The sequence below is a fragment of the Typopeltis vanoorti genome, chromosome 12, assembly GCF_054136105.1.
Source record: "Typopeltis vanoorti isolate ZY-2024b chromosome 12, IOZ_Tvanoo_1.0, whole genome shotgun sequence".
NCBI classification, from domain to species: Eukaryota; Metazoa; Arthropoda; class Arachnida; order Uropygi; family Thelyphonidae; genus Typopeltis; species Typopeltis vanoorti.
This window is the reverse complement of record NC_143560.1, coordinates 118,779,320-118,806,109: the sequence shown is the minus strand read 5'-3', so window position 1 is coordinate 118,806,109 and position 26,790 is coordinate 118,779,320. Positions and strand designations below refer to the sequence as shown.

The 26,790-nt window shown below is 35.3% G+C and overlaps 1 protein-coding gene across 3 annotated transcripts in view; it reads right to left on the bottom strand.

The window, feature by feature from the left end:
- Positions 1 to 26,790, bottom strand: part of LOC150101175 (oxysterol-binding protein-related protein 9) — a 613,809-nt gene that overhangs the window by 354,756 nt on the left and 232,263 nt on the right. For 2 of the 3 annotated variants that reach the window (XM_090402198.1, XM_090402199.1), the window contains exon 9: positions 19,987 to 20,160. In XM_090402198.1, coding sequence (XP_090258324.1) covers positions 19,987 to 20,160 — 174 coding nt within the window. The remainder of the gene's footprint in view (positions 1 to 19,986; positions 20,161 to 26,790) is intronic. The other variant, XM_090402200.1, reaches the window with a different exon arrangement.

The window sequence follows — 26,790 nt, the reverse complement described above, 5'->3', positions numbered from 1 at the left end:
GCATGAACACATCAAACCCTAGCTTCCTCAGCCTCCAAAAAACTTCGTATTCTTTTCTGTTCCTAACTGTGCTTCTTTCCTGCTCAATTCCTGACACTTTTTAAAGCTAAAATCTGCCAGACTTTGGAATGCCGTTCCCACATTTGGGTTGGTGCACCTAAAACTTCCCTCAGAATGCTTGATTGTATACAGAAGCAAGCAATTCACTTAATTAGTGACTCCCTAAAGTCACTTTCTCATAGACATTCTGTTGCTGCATTATATCTCTTCCATAGGTATTTTCATGGATACTGCTCCTCTGAATTGGCTGCTACAATTCCTCCACCTTCCTGTACTCATACAAACAAGAGTGGCTGCCAGTCAATAACCATTAACAATTCAACTCCAAACTCATGAGTTCAACTTCAACTCTCAAGAGGAACACTGCATATAGTAAAACCAATCTGTGATTGAAAACTTTCTTGTGAATGGATTCAAACGAATTACCTCTCAGATCTCTGGTTTAATCAGTACTTATATTCCTGTCTTCCAAGAACACATGACCACAATAACTCTATAGTTTAGCCTTTCAGTGAGTCTGTTTTCTGCCCTATTTATTTTTTTTCCTCTCTCCTTCAAACCTTTTGCTGTTCTTTTATCTCCCATTCTACTCAAATGACCAAACCAACTACTACTTGTACATTACTGAATATTAATGGTAAGGATAAAATACAAGAGAAAAATCACATAGAAATCTTGATGTTTATTTGTATTTTCACCTATGTTTCACAGGCATCTGCAGTACGAAAATGGAGCAGCAATTAAATAATAGCAGAAAATTCTAAAAAGTGCTACCTAGGTAGCTAATGTAAGATAACAAAAAATGGGCAATATTCTCCTGTAAATCTAATTATACATAATTAAAAGCAGATTGAAAATGGAATATTTCTCTTATAGGAGATAAACATAGACTGATGGTGTATAAGTTCAGACAATGAAGCAAACATTTTGTTTTTTTATAAAGATATTCCATAAGAAATCAGCTTTCGCGAAGAGTTCTTGACTTATTCCAGCGTACTCTATGCTTGGTGGAAATGACATGTGCAGCAAGTCCAGACTGTTCAAGGCTCATGATACTGGTTGTAAGACAAATGCTCATCATGACAAATAAAAGTAGAAATTCCAGTTTGTCCATAACAAGATAAGCCACAAGAACAAGAAATCTGGTTGCAAATATTCAGAAAAGAAAAAATTTAGATGTTATGTATAGTAATGGGTTGTCAAATTATAAATTTGACAATCCATTACTACAAGAAAAGATTCCAGTTATAAAAACTCCTCCATACAAGTTGGCATGTTGGGCTTCAGTGCACATGCTTGCTTATACACTGCTGCTGACTCATACTTGACTAACAGCATGATAAGTTAAAAGTAAAGTTTCAATTTAGATAGTTAGGAATAAGCATAAGTTCCACACACTTCAGTTTTTTTCTTTCAGTTTCACAGTAAAATCAGTATAAGATCGCTGATACAGCTTTACATAATTTCATGACATCCAGATAGATGATCGTTAAGAGTTTGCCGAGGATAACACATCCTGCTAGAGCTGTAGCACCAGATCATATGTAATGTCTCTGGCATATTCTTCTATGTTATTCTATTTTGTGACAAGCACAGGTTAAACAATATTCTGTTGCTAGTTGTTTATTTTAATTAATTAATATATATATATATTCATCTTTTTTTGACTAACTGAAACCGAGAAAATAGATAAGTTAATTTAATGGAGCACACAACATGTTTCGTCAAAAATGACTTCTACAGGTGTGGTGACACTTTAAGCAAATTAAAAAAAAAAAAAAAAAAAACATAAAAACACTGTGCCATTATAATAACAGACTTGTAAACTGAAGTTAAGTTTGAATTGTCATTAGTCTGTTCTGTAGTTCTATTGTTGTGCAAATGTGAGCGTATGAGTTCGCACGTACGCCAGTATCTAATGGCAGAACTATGTGAGTCAGGTAGACTATAATGGGGTTGCTGTTAATGTGAGAAGGGTCTAGGACAATTTCTTTGGAATTGGTGCTTTGGAACTGGTGGTTTTGCGTTGTTAATCACAAATATTGCCACTGTAGGAAGTAGTGACCAAGCTTTTTCTATGTTAGTAAGAAACAATTCTCTAGGGATGGATTTTGGTGAAGGAACAAAATTAAGATCTTTTGAGAGAATATGCTCTTCTTCCGGACTAAGGGTGTAAAATGATTTGTTTATTACTAATTTTTTAAGGCCTTCATGATGCTTATTAGGTGTGAATCGTTCTTGTCTTAATCTGAGTGAATTAAATTTCCTGATTAGCTTAGATTTATTGATTTCCTGAGTTCTTCAAGCCCGGAGAGTGCTTATCTCATTTATGGTGTTCCACGACACGGGGTCTAAAGATACTGCTAAACGATTTTACAAAGTGAGTTTTTTTCCTAAAGAGATAGGCTAAGTTCCGTTTCATGTCACTGATTAACCGTGCATGTTTAGTATTGTCCAATGAAGAACAACTAAAAAATTAACTAAAATATCTAGAAAGAATGTTCTTAAATAATGGATACTCTTCCAAAAACATTAAGAGGCAACTAACTATACCAGTGCCCTCGAAACAACACAGAGATCCCTAACAACCCCAAGGGCTATATTTCTTTACCTTACATCAGCTCGCTCTCCTGGAAACTAGGAAAAAATTTAATATAAAAATGTGTCTTTCAACTCTTTCAAAACTAAGGTCAGTTCTAAGCCACCCAAAACAAGCTCATAACCATCTTTAGTTCTCCGGTGTATATTAAATAATATGTGATTGTGGGAGGCCAGACTGAAAATTCAATCCTCCTATGGCTAGAGGAACATCAGAGAGACATTTCGTGCAATAGAATCAGAGCATGCGCATCTCAAGTGATGTCTTATTTTCAGTGAACACAAACAATGAAGGCCGCCAACATGGAGTAGACTGGGACGCAACATCAAACATTTATACTTGTCACGATGAAGTGGAACGGCACATAGTTGAATCCAAAGAAATTGTCCTAGACCCTTCTCACATCAACAGCAACCTCAGTTATACCGTATTTCCCCAAAAATATGGTATGATTTTTCAGGATGCTCATAATATAAGCCCTACCCCAAAAATAAGTCCCCATTAAGATCGTCAGCCAGACGGGCGCATTTAGTATGTCCGTTGCAACATATGACGAACGTATTGAATTATAAAATAATAGTATTAATATATAATTAAATATAAATAAATAATATTGCTGACATTAATACTTAAAATAAATGATAATATAAATTATAATTAAGTATTTATAAATACCCTAGCGGGCGCCTTAGGATGAGAGGTAAAAGCCTTTGTAAACAGATGAACTTGAGACTTATTGACGAATGACCAATTGGAGTACCGACACAACGCACGAATAACGTGCGTACTTGATAACGAACGGACGTGGTTGTGTCTAATATGAATCTTCATAATTCAATATGTCGTGTGTTGTAACGGATGTACTTATTGCAGTTGTGCGAAATTAAGAAATGTTTTCTGAATTTTGGTGCCTGCAATTTTTCGTTGCTTTTGTGTGACCATCATTCTTAACTGTAATCATTTTTGTTGCCACTCCTGTCTCGTAAGTCTTCAATTAACACTTGATTTAATTCTAGATTTAAAGGGAATAATATTTTGACCCTCATTTTTAACCTCAGTCAACAGGTGGATGAGGGAAATGCTAAGAAGGTCAAGTGTGGATCATGTCGACAACCATTATTTCCTGAGCTGGAAGACATCATCTGTGAATGGATTGCTGACAGGAGAGCAAAGGCTTTGGTTGTGCACAGAGATATTTCTAACTGTGGTGCCTTGCAATGGCACCACAGTTAGAAATATCCCCAGAAGAACATAATGATTCCCATTCATATCGCTGAAGGAAGCATCACAATACTGGCTGGATGGCTTCCTTCAACGATATGAACTGTCTCTAAGAAGATCGACAACACTGTTCAAGCTGGAAGATACTAAAGTTATTAAACGTGCACTTGCATTCAAGTCCTTTGTTGATGGCACCAACTTTTCTAAATACCAACTCTCCAACATGATTGCTATGGATGAAACTGCAGTGTTTATGGGCCAAGGATCTCAAACGACAATTGATCAGAGGGGTGCTTCGTCAATCTACATTCCCTCCACATGTTACCTGTATTTTGGCAATTCGTCTGGATGGAAAGAAAGTCCTAGCTCTAATCATCACTAAGGGCAAGAAAGATAAGATTGAATGTGTTTCAGGCATTTATATTCTTGAAACCGAAAATGCCTGGTGCACACAAGCAGTTATAATGAAGTGGGTCGATTTAATGTTGACACTTGTTTTGCAAGGTGGCCAAAGAGGTCTGCTAGTCTGGGATTCAACCAGCACTCACTGTGCTAAAGACATGAAGAACTTCCTTGCAGAGAGAAGAATAGATCATATAATGATTCCCGCAGGAATAACTGCCTATCTCCAGACTCTTGATATTGCAATAAACAAGCCATTCAAGGACCATTTGCGAATGGAAATCAATGACTACATTGAAAATAGAATGGAGAGAAATCAGCATGGAAACTTTGTGAAGCCTAGCCTGAATGAGTTCGTGACTTGGGTGAAGAATTCATGGGATAAAATCATTGACAGCTGTGTTGCCAATGCATTACGAGCAGGCTACATGGACAGGAAGTGCTCTATTGCTGGACATGAGAGATTGGGGACAATGGTTCTACAGGAAATGGAGTCGCAAGAAATTCAGGCTGAAATTCGGGGTTTGGAGAGTTATGACGATGTTCCAGAAGATGACATGACTGTATTTGAATAAATGTAGATTGTTGTACATGAACAAATAAGACATCCCCTGAAAATAAGCCCTAATGCGTCTTTTGGAGCAAAAATTAATATAAGACCTGGTCTTATTTTTGGGGAAATACGATAGTTTACCTGACTAGCATAGTTCTGCCATTAGATACTGGCGTATGTTTGAACTCATACTCTCGCATTTGCACAACAATAGAACTACAGAACAGACTATAACGACAATTCAAACTTAACTTCAGTTTACAAGTCTGTTATTATAATGGCACAGTGTTTCTATGTTTTTTTTATTAATTTGCTTTAAGTGTTACCACACCTGAAGAAGTCACTTTTCACAAAATATGTTGTGTGCTCCATTAAATTAACTTGTTATCTATTTTCTCGGTTTCAGTCAGTCAAAAAAAGATATCTAATCACCGAGTCAATGTAACTAATGATCATCATATTCCTTTTAACGAGGATACATTCAACTTACAAAAACTTATCAGAAAACCACCAGAAGCATTGAACTAATCATCAACTAATCATCATCTTCTTTTTAAAACGCTGTAAGTCCTTTTCAATCATCACAATGGAAAGGGCACGTAGAATTTACCAAAAAGCGAAATTAGATCTTTTATCAGAAAAAATCGGTGACACAAAATGGAACTTAGCCTATCTCTTTAGAAAAAAACTCGATTTGGAATATCTTTTATCTGTATCTTCAGAACCTGTGTCGTGGAACACCATAAAAGAGATAAGCACGTGCCAGGCTTCAAGAACTCAGGAAATCAATAAATCTAAGCTAATCAGGAAATTTAATTCACTCAGATTAAGACAAGAACGATTTGCACCTAATAAGCATCATGAAGGCCTTAAAAAATTAGTAATAAACAAATCATCTTACACCCTTAGTACGGAACAAGAGCATATTCTCTCAAAAGGTCTTAATTTTGTTCCTTCGCCAAAATCCATCCCTAGAGAATTGTTTCTTACTAATACAGATAAAGCTAGGTCACTACTTCCTACAGCGGCAATATTTGCGATTAACAACGTAAAACTACCAGTCGACAACATTTCTCCTGGTGAATGACTAGCTATCAAAAAACTTAAAAGGAATAGAGATATTATTATCCTCCAAGCAGACAAGGGCAATGCGTACTAAATGAAACAGGTTATCACAAAAAAATCCTAATGTTACTAGAATCAGATGCCTACACTGAACTAGACTGAGACCCAATGAGAGGGATGCATAATCAAACAAACAATCTCCTTAAGACGACAACAGAACTTCCAAGAAACACACGTCTTTCTCTTTGGTCCTTACATCCACTTATTCCAAGATTATACGGCCTTCCAAAGGTGCATAAAGCAAATTGTTTGCTCAGGCCAATAGTTGATAGTATTGATTCACATGACATAAAAATTATCAAAATATCTAGTATCCTCCTTAAATGGTCTAGTAGGAAAATCACCCTCTTACATTAAAAATTCAAAGGACTTTGCTTCTAAAATCAAAGATATAAAGCTGAAAAATTCCGATATTATGGCGGGCTTTGATGTTGTGGCACTTTTTACAAATGTTTCAACGCAAGATGTTCTCAGCATTTTAAAAAACAAGATCTATAAAAAAGATTTTTGCTCTCCTCTCACACTGTATTAATTCGGGGTATTTTAAGTTCGAAGAGAAAATTTATAAACAGAACAAAGGACTAGCTATGGGTAGCCCTCTGTCTCCGATATTGGCCAACATTTTCTTCGAGGATTTTGAGGAAAAAGCCATTGCAAAAGCAACATTAAAACAACATGGCTCCACAATGTGGATGATATATTCTTGATTTGGGAGTATGGTGTAGAGAATCTTCACATCTTCCTAAATCATTTAAACAACTTCCACAAAAGACATAAAATTTACAGTCAAGATTGAAGAAAATGGTTCCCTTTCATTTCTAGACATGAAGCTTACTAATATGTCTGATTCTTTAAGGATCTCAATCTTCAGGAAATCAACACACACACGGATAGATACCTACATGCATCCTCACATCACTATTCCGCAAAAAAATTAGGTATCATTTCCACATTGGCTCACCATGCTCGCTCAGTATTGTCTAATGAAGAAGAACTAAAAAATGAACTAAAATATCTAGAAAGAACTTTCTTAAATAATGGATACCCTTCCAAAAACATTAAGAGGCAACTATACCAGCACCTCTGAAACAACACAGAGATCCCTAACAACCCCAAGGGTTATATTTCTTTACTATACATCAGCTCGCTCTCCCAGAAACTAGGAAGAATTTGAAAAAAATTTAATAAAAAATGTGTCTTTCAACTCTTCCAAGACTAAGGTCAGTTCTAAACCGCCAAAAAGAGGCTCATAACCATCTTCAGTTCTCTGGTGTATATAAAATAATATGTGATTGTGGGAGGCCATACTATGGCCAGATTGAAAAGTTAATCCTCCTCCTATGGCTAGAGGAACATCAGAGAGACATTTCATACAATAGAATCAGAGAAAGCGCACTCTCAAGTCACATCTTATTTTCAATGAACACAAACGATGAAGGCCACCAACATGGAGTACATTGGAACGCAACATCAATCGTTTATATTTGTCATGATGAAGTGGAACGGCGCATAGTTGAATGCAAAGAAATTGTCCTAGACCCTTCTCACATCAACAACAACCTCAGTTATAGTCTACCTGACTCGCATAGTTATGGCATTAGATACTGGCGTATGCTCGCATTTGCACAACAATAGAACTACAGAACGGACTATAACGACAATTCAAACTTAACTTCAGTTTAAGTCTGTTATTATAATGGCACAGTGTTTTTATGGGTTTTTTTTTAATTTGCTTTAAGTGTTACCACACCTGAAGAAGTCATTTTTTTACGAAACGTGTGCTCCATTAAATTCATTTATTATCCATTTTCATAGTTTCAGTCAGTCAAAAAAATATGAACATATCTAATCACTGAGTCAATGTAACTAATGATCACATATATATATTATCATAGTGAGGAAGCTGTTATTTGGATAATTCTTCTTCACTGTCAACAAGATGGCAAGCTTGAGCTTCTTTTAGTTTCTGAGTTATATAATGATTAAAAAGTATGTAGATTGGAAGGACTTTCTATTATAGTGCATACTGTAATTTTATTTGGTGCAAGGAGTGAGATAGTCTAATGTCCAAACATGGAAGTAAAACATAAGTTTTTAATTAGGTTGGAAAGCTGATTTAGGAAGTTTTGTTCAGATGATTAAAAACATCCTGTAAGATAGGTTTCACTCTGATTCCATATTAAGAAAACAATTTCAATGTACCTTTTACAGAGTCATGATTAAAGAGCTTCATTCTTCAAAATTTTCCATACAGATACTGAAGAACACTAGAGAAAGAAGAGTAACTGCTGCAGGCAAAAAGTTTGCTTACTAGACAGTATCTCTGGATACAAAATTATCTGAATATGCAATGCCTGAGGAGGAAAGCAACATGTTTCTGGAGAGTTTATCTTATAGTGTTACTACTTTTGTGATAACTTTTGTAAAAAAAAAAGTCCATAATATTAAAGTCTACCATGATCACACCTTCTCTGAGATGGATGGCACTCACTATTGATATGAAATATTCAGGATTTTTGATATACAAGGTCTGACACAGAAAAAAAGAAACTGTGCCTGTATCTCTTTTTATTTAACAAATTGAGAAAATCAACTACAATCTCCTTCAAAATAGTTCCCTTCTGAGTTGACATACAGCTGCATAGGATGCTGCCAACGTTCAAAACAATTCTGCAGATCATTTTCTGAAAGGCAGTTGAGGATCTCTGTCGTTTTTGCTTCTACCGACAAAAAATTCCTATGAGCACCGACTTGATCTTTGGGAAGAGGTAGAAGTCAGAGAGAGCCAGGTCTGGCGAATAGGGTGGGTGCTCAAGCACAGTGATGTTTTAATTGGCTAAAAACAGTTTCACAGACAAAGTGGTTGGTCAAAGTGCTATGGGCTGGCACGTTGTTTTGGTGCAAAATCCAACTGTTTCTCCACATTTCAGGTCGTTTCCTTCTCACGGGTTCATGTAATTTTGTCAAGACTTCAAGGGATTGCTACTGATTTACTGTCTAGCCGAAGAAAACAATCGACATGCCTTGAACTTTGAACGACCCATGCATGCTTTTTTTGGTCTTGGAGTTGTTGCTGACTTCCACTGCACTGATTGTCGCTTGGTTTCTGGATCATACATAAATATCCAAGTTTCATCAAAAGTAATTATCAATTTCAACAAATCTGGTTCATCCTTAATGTGTTACAAAAGTCCAAACACAGTTCCTTGCGAAGTTCTTTTTGTTCATCTGACAACATTTTTGGAACCATTTTTACACAAACCTTTTTCACATTCAATTCTTCTGTTAAAATGCATCAAACACTTTCCCTGTCCAAATGAACTTTCTCAGCCAGAGCCTGAACACCCAACCCTCTTTCTTTTCGAATCACATCTCGCACTTTTTTAATGTTGTCATCACTAAATGGTGTGCGTGAGTGACATACGCGATCATCATCTTTCACGCTTTCGCTGCCTTCCGAAAATCGTTTGTGCCGTTCAAAAACATGTTCATGAGACACCTCTTCATCGTAAGTCCCAGTCAATAATTGAAAAGTTTCCGTCATGGATTTCTTCGGTTTCGGAAGAAACTTGATGTTAATTCACTGTTCACTTTTGCACTCCAAGATTTTCTGACAGAGGGTAAGAAAACATCTATATTTGAACACGCATCCACTCGTACTGAGTAAAGTGGATGCATGTTCAAATATAGATGTTTTCTTACCCTCTGTCAGAAAATGTTGGAGTGCAAGAGTGAACAGTGAGTTCACTCTCCATTCCAAAGCTATAGGGTTAGTCTCATTTTTTTTTTTTTTTTTTTTTTTTTTTTTTTTTTTTTTTGTGTGTGTCGGACCTCGTATAAAGAAGTTGGAGCTCCAACCAACAAACCAGCTAAATGTTTAGACAATTTATATGGAGGAGAGTCAATACTTTTCAATAATCAGATGTAGTAGAATGTTGTCTTTAGGAATTCTGGGAATATATATATTTAGGGGAGAAAGTGGACAAAGCGATTTAAGAGAGAGCCTTACTTGTAAATTCTGAAGTTCTCACACAGGATCTCATCTGAGCTTTGAATAAATGTTGGTCTGGAGTAACTATTATTTTATAGCCACAGTCCCTTGTGTCAAAGATTACTGTCATATCCCCTTTATCTGCAGAGAGAATAAGTATGTTCATAATCTCATTTAGACTTCTGAGTGTATCCTCTTTCTGAAAGGATAATGGTGTTTTTTGGTTATTTCACAGTGCTCATTACAAGGATTAAGCCATGCCACATTAGTATCTTGAAGTGATAGAGCTGTGAAAGCTTATTCTCTTGGTCAATAAGTATTCCATATTGACTAAGTATTTTTCATGAGCAAAGTGAAAATCCTTTGCTAAGGATGTCTTTATTTTGTTGTTACCTTATATTTCCATGTGATCCAGAATTTACCCAGTGTTTGTCCAGTGTCTGTCTTTTAAAGTGTCTTTTAAATTTTATTACTATTATTATGCTGGCTCCTTCAGAAAATCCAAAAACTCGGAAAGAAAGTCCATAGCAAACTATGTCACACACTCCCTACATGCCATTACAAGAACCTTGATCTCACATTTTTCTTTATAACAACTCACAAAGCTTCTACAGTTTATGACAGGTTGGATGAATTCTTCATCCAACTTGACATAAACTGCAAAATCACACATTTCTATACTATAAGATCTCCTGTCTTATATCAAGGAATACTATAATAAATTTAGTTTAATCCTTTATCCAAGTGTGAGCAAACAAAGTTTGCATCTGAAAGTATCTTCAGGACTGGGGTAAGGTAGTACAACACCAGGCAACTCGTTGCAAAGGTGGAGCAAGATAACATCACTCCTATCTCAGTATCTCCCATAATGCAAAACACATCTCCTTGCAGATATGTATAATGTTATGCATTAAGGGCAAGGGCCATTACCCAGACTAGTTTCGACCTGTATTGAAGTCTCTTCAGTGGGAGCCAAGCCCAGATGTGGAGATACCAGGCAGAAGCATTAGCAAGGTCATCTCTACCTACAGGAGTTGCCAAAAGGTATGCCACCTTTTTATTAAATTACTCTGGATTTAGAGAAAGATGTTGAAAGTTTATTTTTTACTTGTTTAGACTATAATAAATTTAGTTTAATCCTTTATCCAAGTGTGAACAAACAAAGTTTGCGCCTGAAAGTACCTTCAGAACTGGGTAAGGTAGTACAACACCGGGCAACTCATTGCAAAGGTGGAGCAAGCTAAATTGAGGCTCCCACTGAAGAGACCTCAATAAAGGTCGAAATTAGTCTGGGTAGTGGCCCTCCCCTTAATGCATAACATTATACATATCTGCAAGGAGATGTGTTTTGCATTATGGGAGATACTCAGATAGGAGTGATGTTAGCTTGTTCCACCTTTGCAATGAGTTGCCTGGTGTTGTACTACTTTACCCCAGTCCTGAAAATACTTTCAGGTGCAAACTTTGTTTGCTCACACTTGGATAAAGGATTAAACTAAATTTATTATAGTCTAACCAAGTGAAAAATAAACCTTCAACAAGGAATACTGTAACACAAGTTCAGTCTGTTAAGAGCTCAGATTATGAAAGATTTGAATCTTTCATATCTTTAATTTATTACTGCAAAATCAGTACTTTTTTATAAGTATAGTCCATTTACAACTCTTAAACAGCATTACTCAGATGGTGGGCTCCTTATTATTGCTGCACATCTTTTAAAGTTCATTTGATCCGGTGGATTCAGGAAAAGTTAGTTGATGAATTTTGGTGTTCCAGTGATTTGAAGTGAGCCTAATAGATTACATAAAAGACAGTTACAACAGTTTAATTGATGTATCAAGATTTTTTATTAAAAATAAAAATTTGATATTGTGCTCATCATCTGAATCTGTCATAAGACTAGTGGCTTATAAGATCTTTCAGCACTGCTCCACTATTACTGCAAAACATTTCAATATCAATGCATGATAAACTTTCTGCCTCTAGTGGGGATATGAAGTTGTCATCATCGTCAGATAGAAGCATTTCTGATATCATCAAAAAATCTCATCAGATTGAACATAAGATTTTAAATAATGTTGTTAGATATATAAATTTAAACAGCATTCTACACTGTTTGGATCTCATCTTCAACTAGGAACCTTATTAGCTCTAGAAATGAATATTTCTCTTTTTAGAAATAACATCCTGGTTTTGTATTTTTTGACAAAGAATAGAATTTGTTATTGCTGATGTAAATGGCTTTTAGAGAGATAAATTAAGTTGTGACTGAAAGAGTGGGACTTGTTTGTGGACTTTTCCTAAATAAACTTTGCATAATAGTAACAAAAAGACTTCAATGTTTTTTATGTGACTCCTACCAACAAAACGTTGTAAACCTCTAGAACATTAGTATCATAGGTGGGATAAGGATTTTTTTTTTTTTTTTTTTTTTTTTAAACTGTGTTTTTCATAATTCAAAAACCTTACATTAGAAACCAAATATGAAATTTTTTCAAAGATACTTTAGGCCTCTAATGAGTAGAACTGTGGTCTCATACCAGGTGAGGAAATTAATCTCCCACCTAAAGACAATCACAAACAACCATGCTCAAAGAGGGATTGGAACCTACAGTCATATGATTGGAGAGTAGATACATTTACCACTCAACCAATAAGGCCAGCAGGTTAATATTAGCAGAAGGTTAATTATAAAAAAAGACTAGAAAATATGTCCATGATGGTGGGAATAATAAGGATCAAGAAATCTTCAACAGACAATCCACCTTGGAATGTCTGTTGAAGTTTAAAGATGATTGTGTAAATGCTAGATATACAAGGAAGATTTACAAAACCTCATTGCATTTTTGTCCTTATGGAACAGCAGGCCAGTGATGGAACTTGACATCAAGAATATATGACTTTCCCCAAAAAAAAATTTTTGAATGAGGAAGAAAAAAAAAAAAAAAAAGGTTCCCTTTGATGCCAAAAAAAATATTTTTGTATCATGTTTGTTAATTGCACATGCTAGCCAGTTTGTCAGTTTTGCAAGAGTTCAAATCTCAATTTCTGGAAGGTAAACTTTACAATCATCACATGAGACCAGTCAGCAAATAATTCATTCTTTTCATTTGATTATGTCCTTTGTTAACTCTAAATATGTATAAAATTTTAATTGTGATTCAGATCATACAAATTTAACATATACTAAAAACTCATTCCCCACCTTAATGTGCAAGACTCAGTGACATGTCACATATAATGGTATAACGATATTATAATTATGTTAAAATATGATATAATTTTATCATATTATCATCATATATATATATATCATATTATCATACATATTATTTTCATTACAACCCTCTTATTACATACAAGAAGGTAATTTTCCAAGCTCAGCATCATTATCAACTTTCTGCTGCATACTGTATAAACAGACTAATAAACAGTTCTGTACCCCACTTCCATCCTTAATGTGCAAGACTCAGTGGCCTATGCCAGCCAAGTAATTTGATTGAATATAATTATTGATATATATAAAATGGTATAATGATAATTATGTTAAAATACGATATAATGATTGCATATAAGAAGGTTGTAAGGATGGGGGAGAGGTTGTTATATATTCTTGTAATTATTTTCCTTACAACTCTCTTATTACATATAAGAGGGTAGTAATGAGGTTGATGTAAGGGGAGCAATAAGCAATTTTCCAAGCTCAGCATTATTCTCAACTTTCTGCTACATACTCTATAGAGTTAATAAACATCTCTGTATAGTATCACTGATACATGCAATTCTGAAACATTCATTATGAAGAAGAGAAAAACACATTTCAAATACAATAATTTTCCAATGTTTACAATAACATATTGTCTAATTACAACTTTAATATTTCAATATTAGTATTTCAAAAGTATCCTACGTAATGTCACCAATACATATGAGAAAAATGGTGACCAAGACACTGATGTTGAATGACATTAATATCCAGGATTCAGTGCAGTGTGCGTCTAATGTACACATTGCTGAGAATAAATGGTTCGTGGTACACAAGAATGGAAGGAATGTTTTTCGGAAATATTTCATGAGCAAATGAAAAAATATATTTTTTTTTTATTATTATTATTTGACACCTCCAGGGAGTCAAAGGACTCATAGAGGGAGGACACCTGCTCTACAACTCTGTCTCCACCATTCAATCACCAAGTGACCCAACTATGCCATCTGCCACCACTGGTATTTCCACAGACAATCACAAATATCCATGCCCACGGCAGGATTTCAACCCGCAGCCTTGTGGCTGGAGAGCGGATAAGCTATCCACTTGGCAAACCAGGCCGGCAGAAGAATGAAGTGACTGATATTAAGGATATATAAGGTAGGATTGTGAAAGTGTTATGGAGAATGTGGCAGAAGCAGTGAATGACAGTGCACAAAATATGAATAAGAGTTTGAAGGAAGTGGATGAAAATAATAATGTGGATGATGAGTTGTCAGTGAGGAAAGAAATTGCTTGTTTAAGTGGACTTCTTTACAGGACAAAACATGAGCTTAAGCAACTGGAGAAAAGATTAGCGTGTGGTGCAGCAGGAGGGAGGGAGAAAGAAAGATAAAGTGAATGGTAAAAGCATAAAAATGCGAGAAACTGAGAGAATAATAGTGGTTTTACTTTCTGATTAAAACGACAAAAAAATCAGAAAATAGAAATCAACTTTACTTAAATATTAAAAACGTTGAAATGTAAAAACTTCAACATTTTTATATTTAGGAAATCAAATAATGTTCTTTGTTTGCTCATTTTATTATGGAGCAAAGTTTAAGAAATAACAAGTCAGTATTACAGCACTGAAAGTTTTGAAAAGTAATTGCACTCAAGTAGCACTTAACAACATTAAGTTCTATGTATTTGTACTAGTATTGTTTAAAACTTCAGAGAATCACTTCTATCACATGTCCAGTAGGCAGATGTCACAACTTGCAGTGTTGCCAGCAGCGAAAAGTCGACTTGTGGTGCCACCACAAAAGAAACTACTGCATTAAACTGAATAATTCAGATTACTTATACAAAACGATACAAGTTTGAAACAAAGTAAAATAAGGAGCAAAAATTAATTAATATAAGAGATTTCAAAATTTTAAAAACTAGAAATGTTCTATAAATTTTCCATGGCCCACTAGGGGGCCACAGAATTAAGAATAGCTGCTGTATGGGATCAGATGATAAGAGGTATAGTTGAGAAAGTTATGAAGATATGTTTTCTAGGTGTGAAAGTGTTATGGAGAATGTGGCAGAAGCAGTGAATGACAGTGCACAAAATATGAATAAGAGTTCGAAGGAAGTGGATGAAAGTAATAATGTGGATGATGAGTTGCCAGTGAGGAAAGAAATTGCTTGTTTAAGTGGACTTTATCCAGGTGCAAAGATAAAGGATGTTAATGAAACTGGAAGTTTACAGAAGAAAGGTGTGAATAAGGTGAGAAATATGTAATGAGAGAGGATATGAAGGAGTTGTTGGAAGAAAAAAATATGAAGAGTAAGAAAGCAAAGACTATGAGGATGCTGCTTAAGTATGATAGGACAGAATTGAGAAGAAGGGTCATGATTACTAATAAGTCAATGAGAAGATTGTATAGGTGTGCAGTTGATGATGTGTAGAGTGAATTTGATGGATGAAAGAACCTGTATATGCCTATAGAATGCACTCAATGGCTTTGGAGTTAGATGCTTGGAGAAAATGTTGTTCAGAGTTTGGAAGTGCAAAACCAGGGAAACTACAGATTGTGAGGAGTTGGGTACAGTTTTCCAGGTTTCAAATCTAAATGGTCAACTAATGACATTATGCAAGGATAAGTGTGGGTCCAAGAGGATGTTGAAAATGTATATGAATGCCTAAAGTATGATGCCCTCACTGATGCCAAAAATTATTGGTATCAGTGAGACTTGTCAAAAAATGATGCAGTTACAGGGATAGAATGTAACAGATGTTGTATTTTCGGGGGAAATAAAGGAAATAGGGCAGGAGGAGGAGAAACTGGAGGGTTATTATTAATGACAGCTGAAGAATTTCAACCACAAAAATAGAAGACTGTAGATCTGAGGGAAATGGTTCATTTGACACCAATAAGACAAAGTACCAAGTGTGGCTATTACATAACGAGACTGGTTGCAAAATGTGGTTTATTATTACAATTGTACAACTCAATTGTTATCCCCCTTCAACATACTCCCCTCCTCTATCTATACACCACTGCATACGAATTTCCCATTGTTAGAAGCAGTGCTGCAAGTCATCAGGTGTTATCTGCTTCAGTAGTGCTGCTGTTTTCAGAAACAAATTTGCACTGACATCATGGAACAGCTAACAGCAGAACCTGACTTGCAGGAAAAGATCATCACATGTGATGAGACGTGGATTATCCAGTACGATCCAGAAACAAAGAGACAATCGATGCACTGGAAAACTCCCACGTCACTGAGAATGAAAAGCAAGAATGAGCAAATCAAAACTGAAGGCAATGCTGATTTTTTTTTTTTTTTTAAATATATCAATGGTGTGGTAATGGTTGAATGGGTGCCAGAGGGTCAGACAGTTAACGAACATTATTACCTTGAGGTTCTGGCCAAGCTGAGAGAAGGGGTGAGGAAGAAGATACCAGATCCGAAGATCCCAGTGTTGGACCATCCATCTTACTCGCCGGACTTAGCCCCATGCAACTTTTACCTCTTTCCAAAGTTGAAATTCGCATTGAAGGGCACCCATTTTCAGTCAGTGAATGAGATAAAGGAGAAAATGGCAGTGCTACTGAAGCAGATAACACCTGATGACTTACAGCACTCTTCCAACAATGGAAAATTCGTATGCAACAGTGTATAGATAGAGGAGGGGAGATTGTTGAGAGGAATAACAATTAAGTTGTACAATTGTAATAATAAACCACATTTTTGCACCCAATCTCGTTATTTAATAGCCACACCTCATATATTGTTAGCTGCACTATAGGCTTGGGGTTCCAGAAATTGTGAATGACATGCACTAGCATATTAGCAGAATGCATGCAGGCCAAGCAATTATCATGGGAGACTTCCACTATGGGGATATAGATTGGAAACAGGAAAGGCACATGGCAAAATGGAAATGGAATATATACAGTTAATAAGGGAAATTTACTTAAAACAGCATGTGATGGAGAGGACAAGGGTTTGAGAGTAATTACAGTAGCAACTCTACCTCCAATCAGGGAAAGTGATCATGCAGTCTTGTCCTGGGAAGTTGCTCAACATATGGAATTTGAGCAGTGTCATAGCATAAGAAGTTGCCTGGAATGAACATCATTAGAGCATAGGAAGCAGTCAGGAATTGAGTGAGGCAGTATGAGACTACATACCCAGGGTCAGGAGGATGAATCGAGTAGGAATTGAGTGGATGAGTAGCAATATAAATAAAAGAGCTGCAAAAGAAGTGTGGAAGGAATATATACAAAGAGATGATCAGCATACTTATGAGCAGTATAAAGAAAGGTAAAAAAGTATGGTAAGTTAGGCTAAATCAGATTATGAGATAAAATTAGCTAAGCAAGGCAAAGTAAATCCAAAAGAATTTTTTTGCTACATAGCAAGTTAGAGAAAGAATGATTATGGAAAGATATCTTTACTCTGTACTGAAAAGTAGCAGAAGAAATAGTTCTTCTAAAAAAACAGAAGAAATGTAGAAAAGTAGCAGAAGCAGAAGAAATAGTTCAATTACTTTGCAAGGGCATGTTATCCCGGTGGTGACTTTGCAGTTACTGGCATGATAGAGACTGATGTGAGAATTGAGATAAATGAACTGGAGGTACTCAGTATATTGAAAAATATCAGTGTGAATACAGCAGTGGGTCTGGACAATGTTAGCTTGGTGTTACGAGAATGTGCAAGTGAAGTGGCAGTGCTTACAAAGTTGTTTAATCAAAGTCTCAGCTTTAGCAAGGTTCCAAGGCAGTGAAAAGAGATTAAGAGTGTTCCATTACATAAATGTGGCTCCAAGACAGATGTAGTAAATAAAAGACCAATTAGTATCTCTGGAGTAGTGGTTAAAGTATTGGAAAATTTGGTTACAAGTAAAATTCAGGAATGGATGGATAGGAATATGATATTGTACAGGGGCAGCATAGCTTTTTAAAAGGTAGGTCCTGCCTCAGTAATTCATTCACATTTTATAATAAGGTGACAGTAGAAAGAGATAAAGGAAATGGCTTCACTATAATACTGTAACACTATAGGGAGTAGCTTGACATCAGAGGGTGATGTATGGTGGGGTGGAATTAAGGTGAATGAGGGTGACTAGTGGAGTGTCCCAAGGTCCACTACTCTTTAATTTGAACATTAGTGATATAGCAGAAAATAAGAGGTAGGGAGGGAGGGGGAGGAAGATATTCAGTTGTTTGCTAATGATGTAAAGCTAGTCACGACTTATTTTTAATGGTATTAACAACACCAAACAAACTATTTTATTAAAAGACGTTTTATTAACTGCATATATTTTTGCTGAATTTCAAATCAGCATCATCAGAGCAGAACACAGCATATATATATATATATATATATATATATGCAATAGTGAGTAAGTGAAACAATACAATTGTAACAGACAAAAGATCTAAATTCCTATTTTGGCACCCTCTAATGTTGTTAAAAAAAAAAAAAATTACAGCTATGTGGGAGTTGCTCTTAAGATAACAGTTTCCCACATTTTTGGCAAATTAATGCAACAATATTAGTTCAGGTTAGGAGAATTCTTCATAGCCATGGCTGACTCAAAAAATAATCTTTCAGATCTGTAATGACTTCTAAATAGCACATTAGTTTTCTTCCATCTAATCCTGTGTGAAGGCATTTCCAAAGCATGGGTCTGCAAGTCCTAACTTGCCATAATAATGATAGCGAATGTATTTTTTATGTTCTTCCAGGCAGATGTTAACAATTCTTGTCTGTCCATAATAGGCCAAGTCACAGTCACAGGGAATTTCATACACTCCAGGGTGTGCTAGAGGGTGACGTTTATCCTTAGGTGAGTAGATCAGAGTTGCTAATTTATCATGAGGCTTGAATGTAGTGCAAAGGCCATGTTTCATCAATAGGTCACTTGGCTATCTTTTCTGCCTCTGACATAGGGAATATAAATGGTAATGTTGTGTTCCTGTGTATTAGGGGAGGGAGGGAGGGGTAATGGGTCTATTTTGTAAGAATTGTAGCCATTGGCAAAGAACATATGGTGCAGATATTTGAGTTCTGTGGACAGAGCTGTATTGTCAAAACAAATGGCTCTGTGTGTGTAAGTGTCCTTAAAATCCATACTGTTGGACTGGATGATGATGTGATCTTCCGCGCGTGTGAACATGTTGGTTTTCTGTAAATGGAAAAAGATAGCGATCCATCCAAAAGCCAGGTGACTAAAAGTGTCAAGAAAAGGTAAACAGTTATTAGATTCTTTTTCTACTGTGAAGTGGATTTTGGGGGTGTTAACTGTTTAGGTAGTTGACAAAGGCATCCAGTGTCTTGTCCATGGTGGCCAAATGGCAAACACATCATCAACACAAGACACTTTGGATGCATTTATTTAGCTGAGTTTATGAAGATATAAACTTATAAGTTACTGAAGGGATTCTATAAGACTGACACAAAATAAATTTTTCAATACATGGAGAGTAAACAAGGCATCACACTTGGAAGTTGTCTGAGAGTGTGGTTAGCAAAGATGTGCAGACTAGGTTCTTTACTTGGAGAGTGGTGAATAAGTGGAATGGATTGCCACAGGTGGTTGTGAGCATCCCAACAGTGAATAAGTTTAAGGAGATGTATGATAGGTATTATGTTAATGGATAGTGTGGATCTTACACAGTGAGTTTTTTTATTCCATTGGGTACCCATATAAATAATAATAATATTTATACAGAATACATAAACTATAAATACCTTTCAAACAAAAAAATGCAACAACTGTTTTGGGATTGTAAATTTGTCACTAAGTGCAAAAAGGAGAGGAGATAAATAGGATCATTTTAACTTACTTTCAATACTGTGTGATGATGTTTTGGGTATAGAGTCACTGTGTACTGGAGTAGAATAGGGCAGTTCTTCTTTGCATTCAACAGCTCTCTCTATTGCGGTGCTATCACTAAACGAGTGGCTTATACTGTTAGTTATATTTTCTGGAGAAGAAACATCCAAACCTGATGGAAGCACTTCAAGAAATTAAAAATACATATATAAAATACAGAAATGTAAAAATTATACAGATTATGATAATATGGCCTAGAACATCTCAGGGAAAATATAGAATGTTGGGAAAGAAACTATATCAGAGTTTTTAATGCAATAACCAAGGAACTCTGTACCTGTTATACTCACTTCAATTGTTCTGCCACCCCTCATACTTGCTATTTTCACAATGCTGGCAAACTGATTATTCAGAAGACAGCATTGTTACTCTTGATTCAAGAAATTTGTATTGATAAGGTGATCATTATTAGTAGCATCATTATGGTAAAAATAACATTTGTTATATATTCTTTCTTATTTTTATGATAATGACATTGTAACACTTGGTTTGATAATATCCTATTGACATCATTACTGGCCCACAGTTGATCCAAGGCTAAACAACATATCAATAATACTGAGCAAGAGAGCAAGTGTGATCTTAATGAATTCAGTCTGACTATTTAAAAAACACATTGCAAGGAAAAGTGTCGGTTTTCAGTAATGTCTCCACAAAGAAATCAAATGGCTATACTTTAGGGCCAGACATCAGCATTAGCTAAGAAGATGTGTTTCATTTTTATGCATAGATACTGTTGCGTCATATATCTCTGATATTGATATATCGAGGCAATATAATTAACTTTATCCTTATCCTTTAGCCACTATATCAAATTCTATCGCATGTACCTCTTTGTTAAGTCGGTTGTGCCATTGTTATGTGATCTTCATTAATTTTAGTCTTATCGTTATGTCTCATTCTTTTATACCTTTTCTTACATAATTTAACCTTTTAAGGGCCACCAGAGATTACCTGTTCCCTGAATTCTATGAGTTATACCGGTCACTCAGGCAAAATTTATTTTTTATCAGCACCAGCCTGGGCTTAAAGTTAGAGATAAACTTAACCTTTAGGATAAACATAGATTATCAAGTGCCACTAATAATGTTAACTGAATTCTTAGAAGTCTTGGGTTCTCTGGCTTATTTTATTTGCAGTCGTGCCCTACTACTTTCAATTGGGGTATTCCTGAACACACACACGATCACAGGTTCGAAGTTTTATGAAGGGTCAGTCATCATGATCAGAAACACATGTAAGTAAGGAACCAAAATATTTATTAAACTCATTATACAGGGTGTCCCAAAATTCACACAAGATATAAATTTAGCGCCATTTGTGCGGTAAAGTGTTGCCAACGAGAAAAAAAAGACAGTGTGACAGCTGACAGTTCAGGGTTATTAAAAACTGACCACACACACTCACAGTGAAGAGAGTGTGTTGAATGGATTATGGAACAACAACAAGTGGATGCTTATTTTTCGAACAAAATCATCTTCAGCGATGAGGCTCATTTTCATCTTGATGGCTTCGTTAATCAACAAAATTGTCGCATTTGGGGTTGAGAAAATCCACGAGTGATTGTTGAGAAACAAATGCATCCACAACGTGTCACTGTTTGGTGTGGATTTTGGGCTGGAGGCATCATCAGTCCCTTCTTCTTCGAAAATGCAGCTGGTAAGGCAATAACAGTTAATGGTGCTCGCTATCACGACATGATAATCCAGTTTTTTCTGCCTAAATTGCAAGATATGGATGTGGACGACATGTGGTTTCAACAAGATGGTGCCACATGCCATACAGCCCGAGAAACAATTCAATTACTGCATGAGTCATTTCCTGGTCGTGTAATTTCCCGTTTTGGTGATCCGAATTGGCCGCCCAGATCATGTGACTTAACGCCGTTGGACTTTTTTCTTTGGGGTTTTTTGAAGTCTAAGGTTTATGCCAAAAGCCCACGACCACCCAAGCCTTGAAGGAGGAAATTGAGCACTGTACCAACGAAATTCAGTCACATTTATGCAAAACAGTCATGGAAAATTTTAACAAAAGAGTGCATATGTGCCAGCAAAGCCGTGGAGGCCATTTACCCGATATGCTATTCCATGCATAACCCTATACTGTATACTTTATGAATCAATAAGAAATTACAATTTTTAATTAAAAACCTGTGTTTTCTATCAAAATTACTTCTTGCGTGAATTTTGGGACACCCTGTATAATGCCATACAAGTTAAAGTAGTTATCAATTTTAATTTAATCTTCTACCTTTCTCTCACCCTCTCACTCTTAAAACAATTATGCACTGACTTCAAAATGTTAGCAAATTCAATAACTCAACATATAATACATTCTTAATTACAGCTCAATTGGACATTAAGGCATTTAGCACATTTATAATCTCTCTCTCGGATTAATTATAACAGAATCTCTATCTAACTGAAACTTCTTAGAGTTCATTTCAAAAGCATAGTCATTTACATAAATCTTAGTTCTTCACTCTTTCTTCCATTACAAATTTTAAGATGCATTCTCTTAACTCTGTTAGTCAATTCTCAAAAAGGGGCTAGAACAAGTGAGAGCACTTATCTATTCTTTATCGGTTTTCTTCCGTCCTTCCTTCTTTGTTTCGATTCTGGTTGTCTCGATCTTATCGCCACGTGGGTTACACGTGCTCACCTGAGTTGGGTGCTATCTCTCTGCTAAGGTTTCACGTCGGTTGCCCTCTCATTGATGGCCTACGGTTGATCTTGCCGAAATCTGATGCAGTGTCATGCCGGATCCTTTTGTAAGTCAGCCCTCAAAAATGAGAGCTGAACTGCAATGAACTCTTGGAGCAATGAAGAGAAATGAAGGAACAAGAAAAAACAAGGTGGTTTACTTCCGTGTCGCAGGTTTTATACACACCCCTAGAGCACCACCTTTCCAAGTTTGAATTTCTCTTATCGTCTCACCCACTGGTCTCAGGCTGGGTGACTTCACCGATCAACATACGGGACTTCTTGTTTCCGGGAACATATGCATCATGATTTCTTCTTAGATGTGATGCTCGTGGGTGCTTACGCTGCTCTTATAGTATTAGGGCGATCTTTGCCCTATGTTGCTGAATAATACGCATTCTTTCATTTATAATATTTCGCTAATGATTTCTCTCATATCTGCCCCTTTTTGCTGACTTACATTCATGCTAGACATATAGATACATTAATTTAAATTCACATAATTCACAGTTAATCATACAAGATGTTGTTACAAAAAAAAACATAGCTACACTGTGCTAAAAGATAAGTATGCATATATATATATTTTTTTGTTGATTGTTAGATTCTGGAATGGTGATGTCACGTAAAATTGAAGTCGCCTATTTCAGATCTAACAATACATAATTTAATGCTGAATGACCACAAACTAACACTATACCTTGGAATCGAAGAAAACAATTAGAATTCAGAAATAAAAACCTAAAATCACCTCATTCACACAGAAATGTATGTCATTAAAATTGACAACTTCACTCAAAATGAAGTGCACACCAGTAACTGATGCATATGTTTCTGAAAAAGTCATAATTCAAAGGATTTTTACTGAGAGCTTTCAAAATAAAGCAAATCAATCACTTAAAGTAATTCTTGCTGTTTTCCTTTCAAAAATAAAATCATGATTTAACCAAATGTCAATTAAAAACAAATTAAAAATAATAATGTCACACCTGTTGTTATATCCTTAATTACTGATCTCATCATGCCTCTCATTTATTCTACATTATTCTTGTTATTATCAAAATGCCCATGTTTTTTTTTTTTTAAAATCCTTGTGCAAAAATTATATATACATAAATTCTGGAGACAAAGAAGTATAAGGATTTTACAGCAGATCAGATGATGAAACAGAGAATGAGACGTGAAACATACATTAAGAACCACTGGTCTATATCAACCATATAAACACAACCACCAATAAATAAATACTTGAAGAGACTTTTATCATTTATTTCTTATATAAAAATAACACAGGCCTGCATAGATTATGGCAACTTCATTAACAGTAACAAGGTTTGTTGAAGCATTGTTAATGCGAATAATCCAGATATTGAACAGGGAAATAATTATCAGCTATTTTTCAATATAATGTAGGGAGTCTTCACAAAATATTACAAACAATTGTTGAAAGTTTTTTTTTACTTGGTTAGACTATAAATTAAAGATTCCAAGAAATTAAGTTTGGTTTAATCCTTTATCCAAGTGTAAGCAAACTATGTTTGCTTACACTTGGATAAATGATTAAACTGAAGTATCTTCACGACTGGAGAACTTGTATACAGAGGCTAATGACTTCACATTGATTGCCTTAGTATCCCATGCTAAGCACATATCTCTCAGATCCAGAGTAATTTAATAATAAAGTGATACACCTTTTAACTATTTTGGGAAATATATGATTTCTAAATTACTTCAACCTTGGTATATCTTCTGGGTCTAGCTTTCACTGGTGAGACCTGAATAAAGACTGAAACCAGTCTAGTAGTGACCTTTCCCATATTGAATAGCATTATACATCCTAAAGGGGATGTACTTTGCATTATGAGATACTAAGACAACTGATGTGAAGTCATTAGCCTCTAACACAAGTAGTCCAGTTGTGAAGATACTTCACACACAAACTTTGTTTGCTTACACAGAGATCAAGGATAAACCAAGAATATAATTTTTTGGCATTTGTAATTTATTACAAGCAATTTTATACATTTGAATAATTTTTCCCCTTTTTTATTTGGCAAAGCTGAGAACCATGTATTATGGAAATGTTTAGCATGTTTGGAATAAAAAGTTTGCTTTAACCCAGTGGTTCTTAACTGGTGTTCCCGGGAATACTGGTGTTCCATGGAAGGTGAACAGGTGTTCTGCGAGAAGTTCTGGAATTTGTCATTTTTAAATTAATTTGTCAGCACAAATTAATTTAATGATGGTTTAATCGATGTTTAATTATTTATTAATCCATAATTAATTATCAATTAATTATGGATTAATTAATTGATTAATAATAAAAAATCAGCTAAATTACCAATTAATTATTAATTTATACATTACAAAATAACCAAGGTGTTCTGTCAAAATTTCAGGATTTGTGAAGTGTTCCGTAGTCAAAAAAAAGTTTGAGAAACACTGCTTTAACCTAACAAAAAGTGAAAACAATAGGTTACATGAATATGTAGTCATGAAAATGCTGCTAAGTTGCATAAGGCTAGGTTTACTGTTTTATATTTGAGTGCATCATCTTTATTTTATGTTTAAGTTTCATGTAGGTCATAATGAACCAAACAGACATGTTGGTAAATCTGTGGTGGTTTCATAGCAAAAAAACATTAATAAAGAATTTTTCAAAAATGTGCATTATGTTTTCTTTCAGAAGAAATTTTAGGATCTAAATAAACCATGTATTCAATTAATTTGATCCTCCCCCCACTTCAGAGTCCCCTTCATTTTTGTCTGATTGGACTGAAATTCTCAGAGAAGGCATCAACATCATAAATGACCAGAGCATGACAAATATGTTCACCCACCTGCCTGTGGCGAGTAGATTTTGCCAGCTGGCGGGTGGTTCTAGACTGGACAAAATAGAATTTTAATTTTTTATTTAATAAAAATTAACTTTCTAAACAAAATATATTTTTATTTTAACTTTAAGAAAAACACAGAAGAATATGAGGAGCATAAAGGGCCATTCAAGTAACTTATATTTTCCAAAAAATCAAGTAATGTTCTTCCTATTATTTATTACTTCTCTTTCTTTTAACTTATTTGACATATCATTAAAATGGGAAGAAGGCTCTTGGGAAAGTACATTGTTTAACATGACAAGCAGAATTCTGTATAATTTGTTGAGCCCTGTAAACCACGAAGTCCAAATGTCGTCAACTTGGCTGCATGATGTGATTATAAATATGTCTGCAGAAAAATACCCCTCCATCCTTTTAGTTTGATTTGGAAGGTCACTTCTAAAGTGACCTTCCACAAAGTAAGAAACCACTATTCCAAATTTATTGCAATCATTCAGAATTCGACCTTTCACCAGGCTTTCGGAGTTATAAAGTGTAGCTACCACAAAATTTTTATACCTCCATATTTGAGCATTTCTAATTGAATATCATCTACCCTAACTGTCTTTGATTTTCTCTATCTCAAGTATAATGTTAGTTCTGCCTGCTTCTTGTTTCATTTAACAATCTTTTAAAATAATCACTTCAGTACAGCAATCTACCATTTATCTGACCATATCAGAAAGGCAATTTGCTGTTCAGAAAATTGAAGATGCTGAAAGTTTATTTTTAACTTGGTTAGACTATAATAAATTTAGTTTAATCCTTTATCCAAGTGTGAGCAAACAAAGTTTGCACCTGAAAATATCTTCAAGACTGGGGTAAGGTGGTACAATACCGGGCAACTCGTAGCAAAGGTGGACCAAGCTAACATCACTCCTATCTCAGTATCTCCCATAATGCAAAACACATCTCCTTGCAGATATGTATAATGTTATGCATTAAGGGAAGGGCCAATACCCAGACTTGTTTTGACCTTTATTGAGGTCTCTTCAGTGGGAGCCAGGCTCAGAAGTGGAGATACCAGGCAGAAGCAATGGCGAGGTCATCTTTACCTATAGGAGTTGCCAAACAGTGTGCCACCTTTTTATTAAATTACTCTGGATTTAGAGAAAGATGTTGAAAGTTTATTTTTCACTTGGTTAGACTATAATAAATTTAGTTTAATCCTTTATC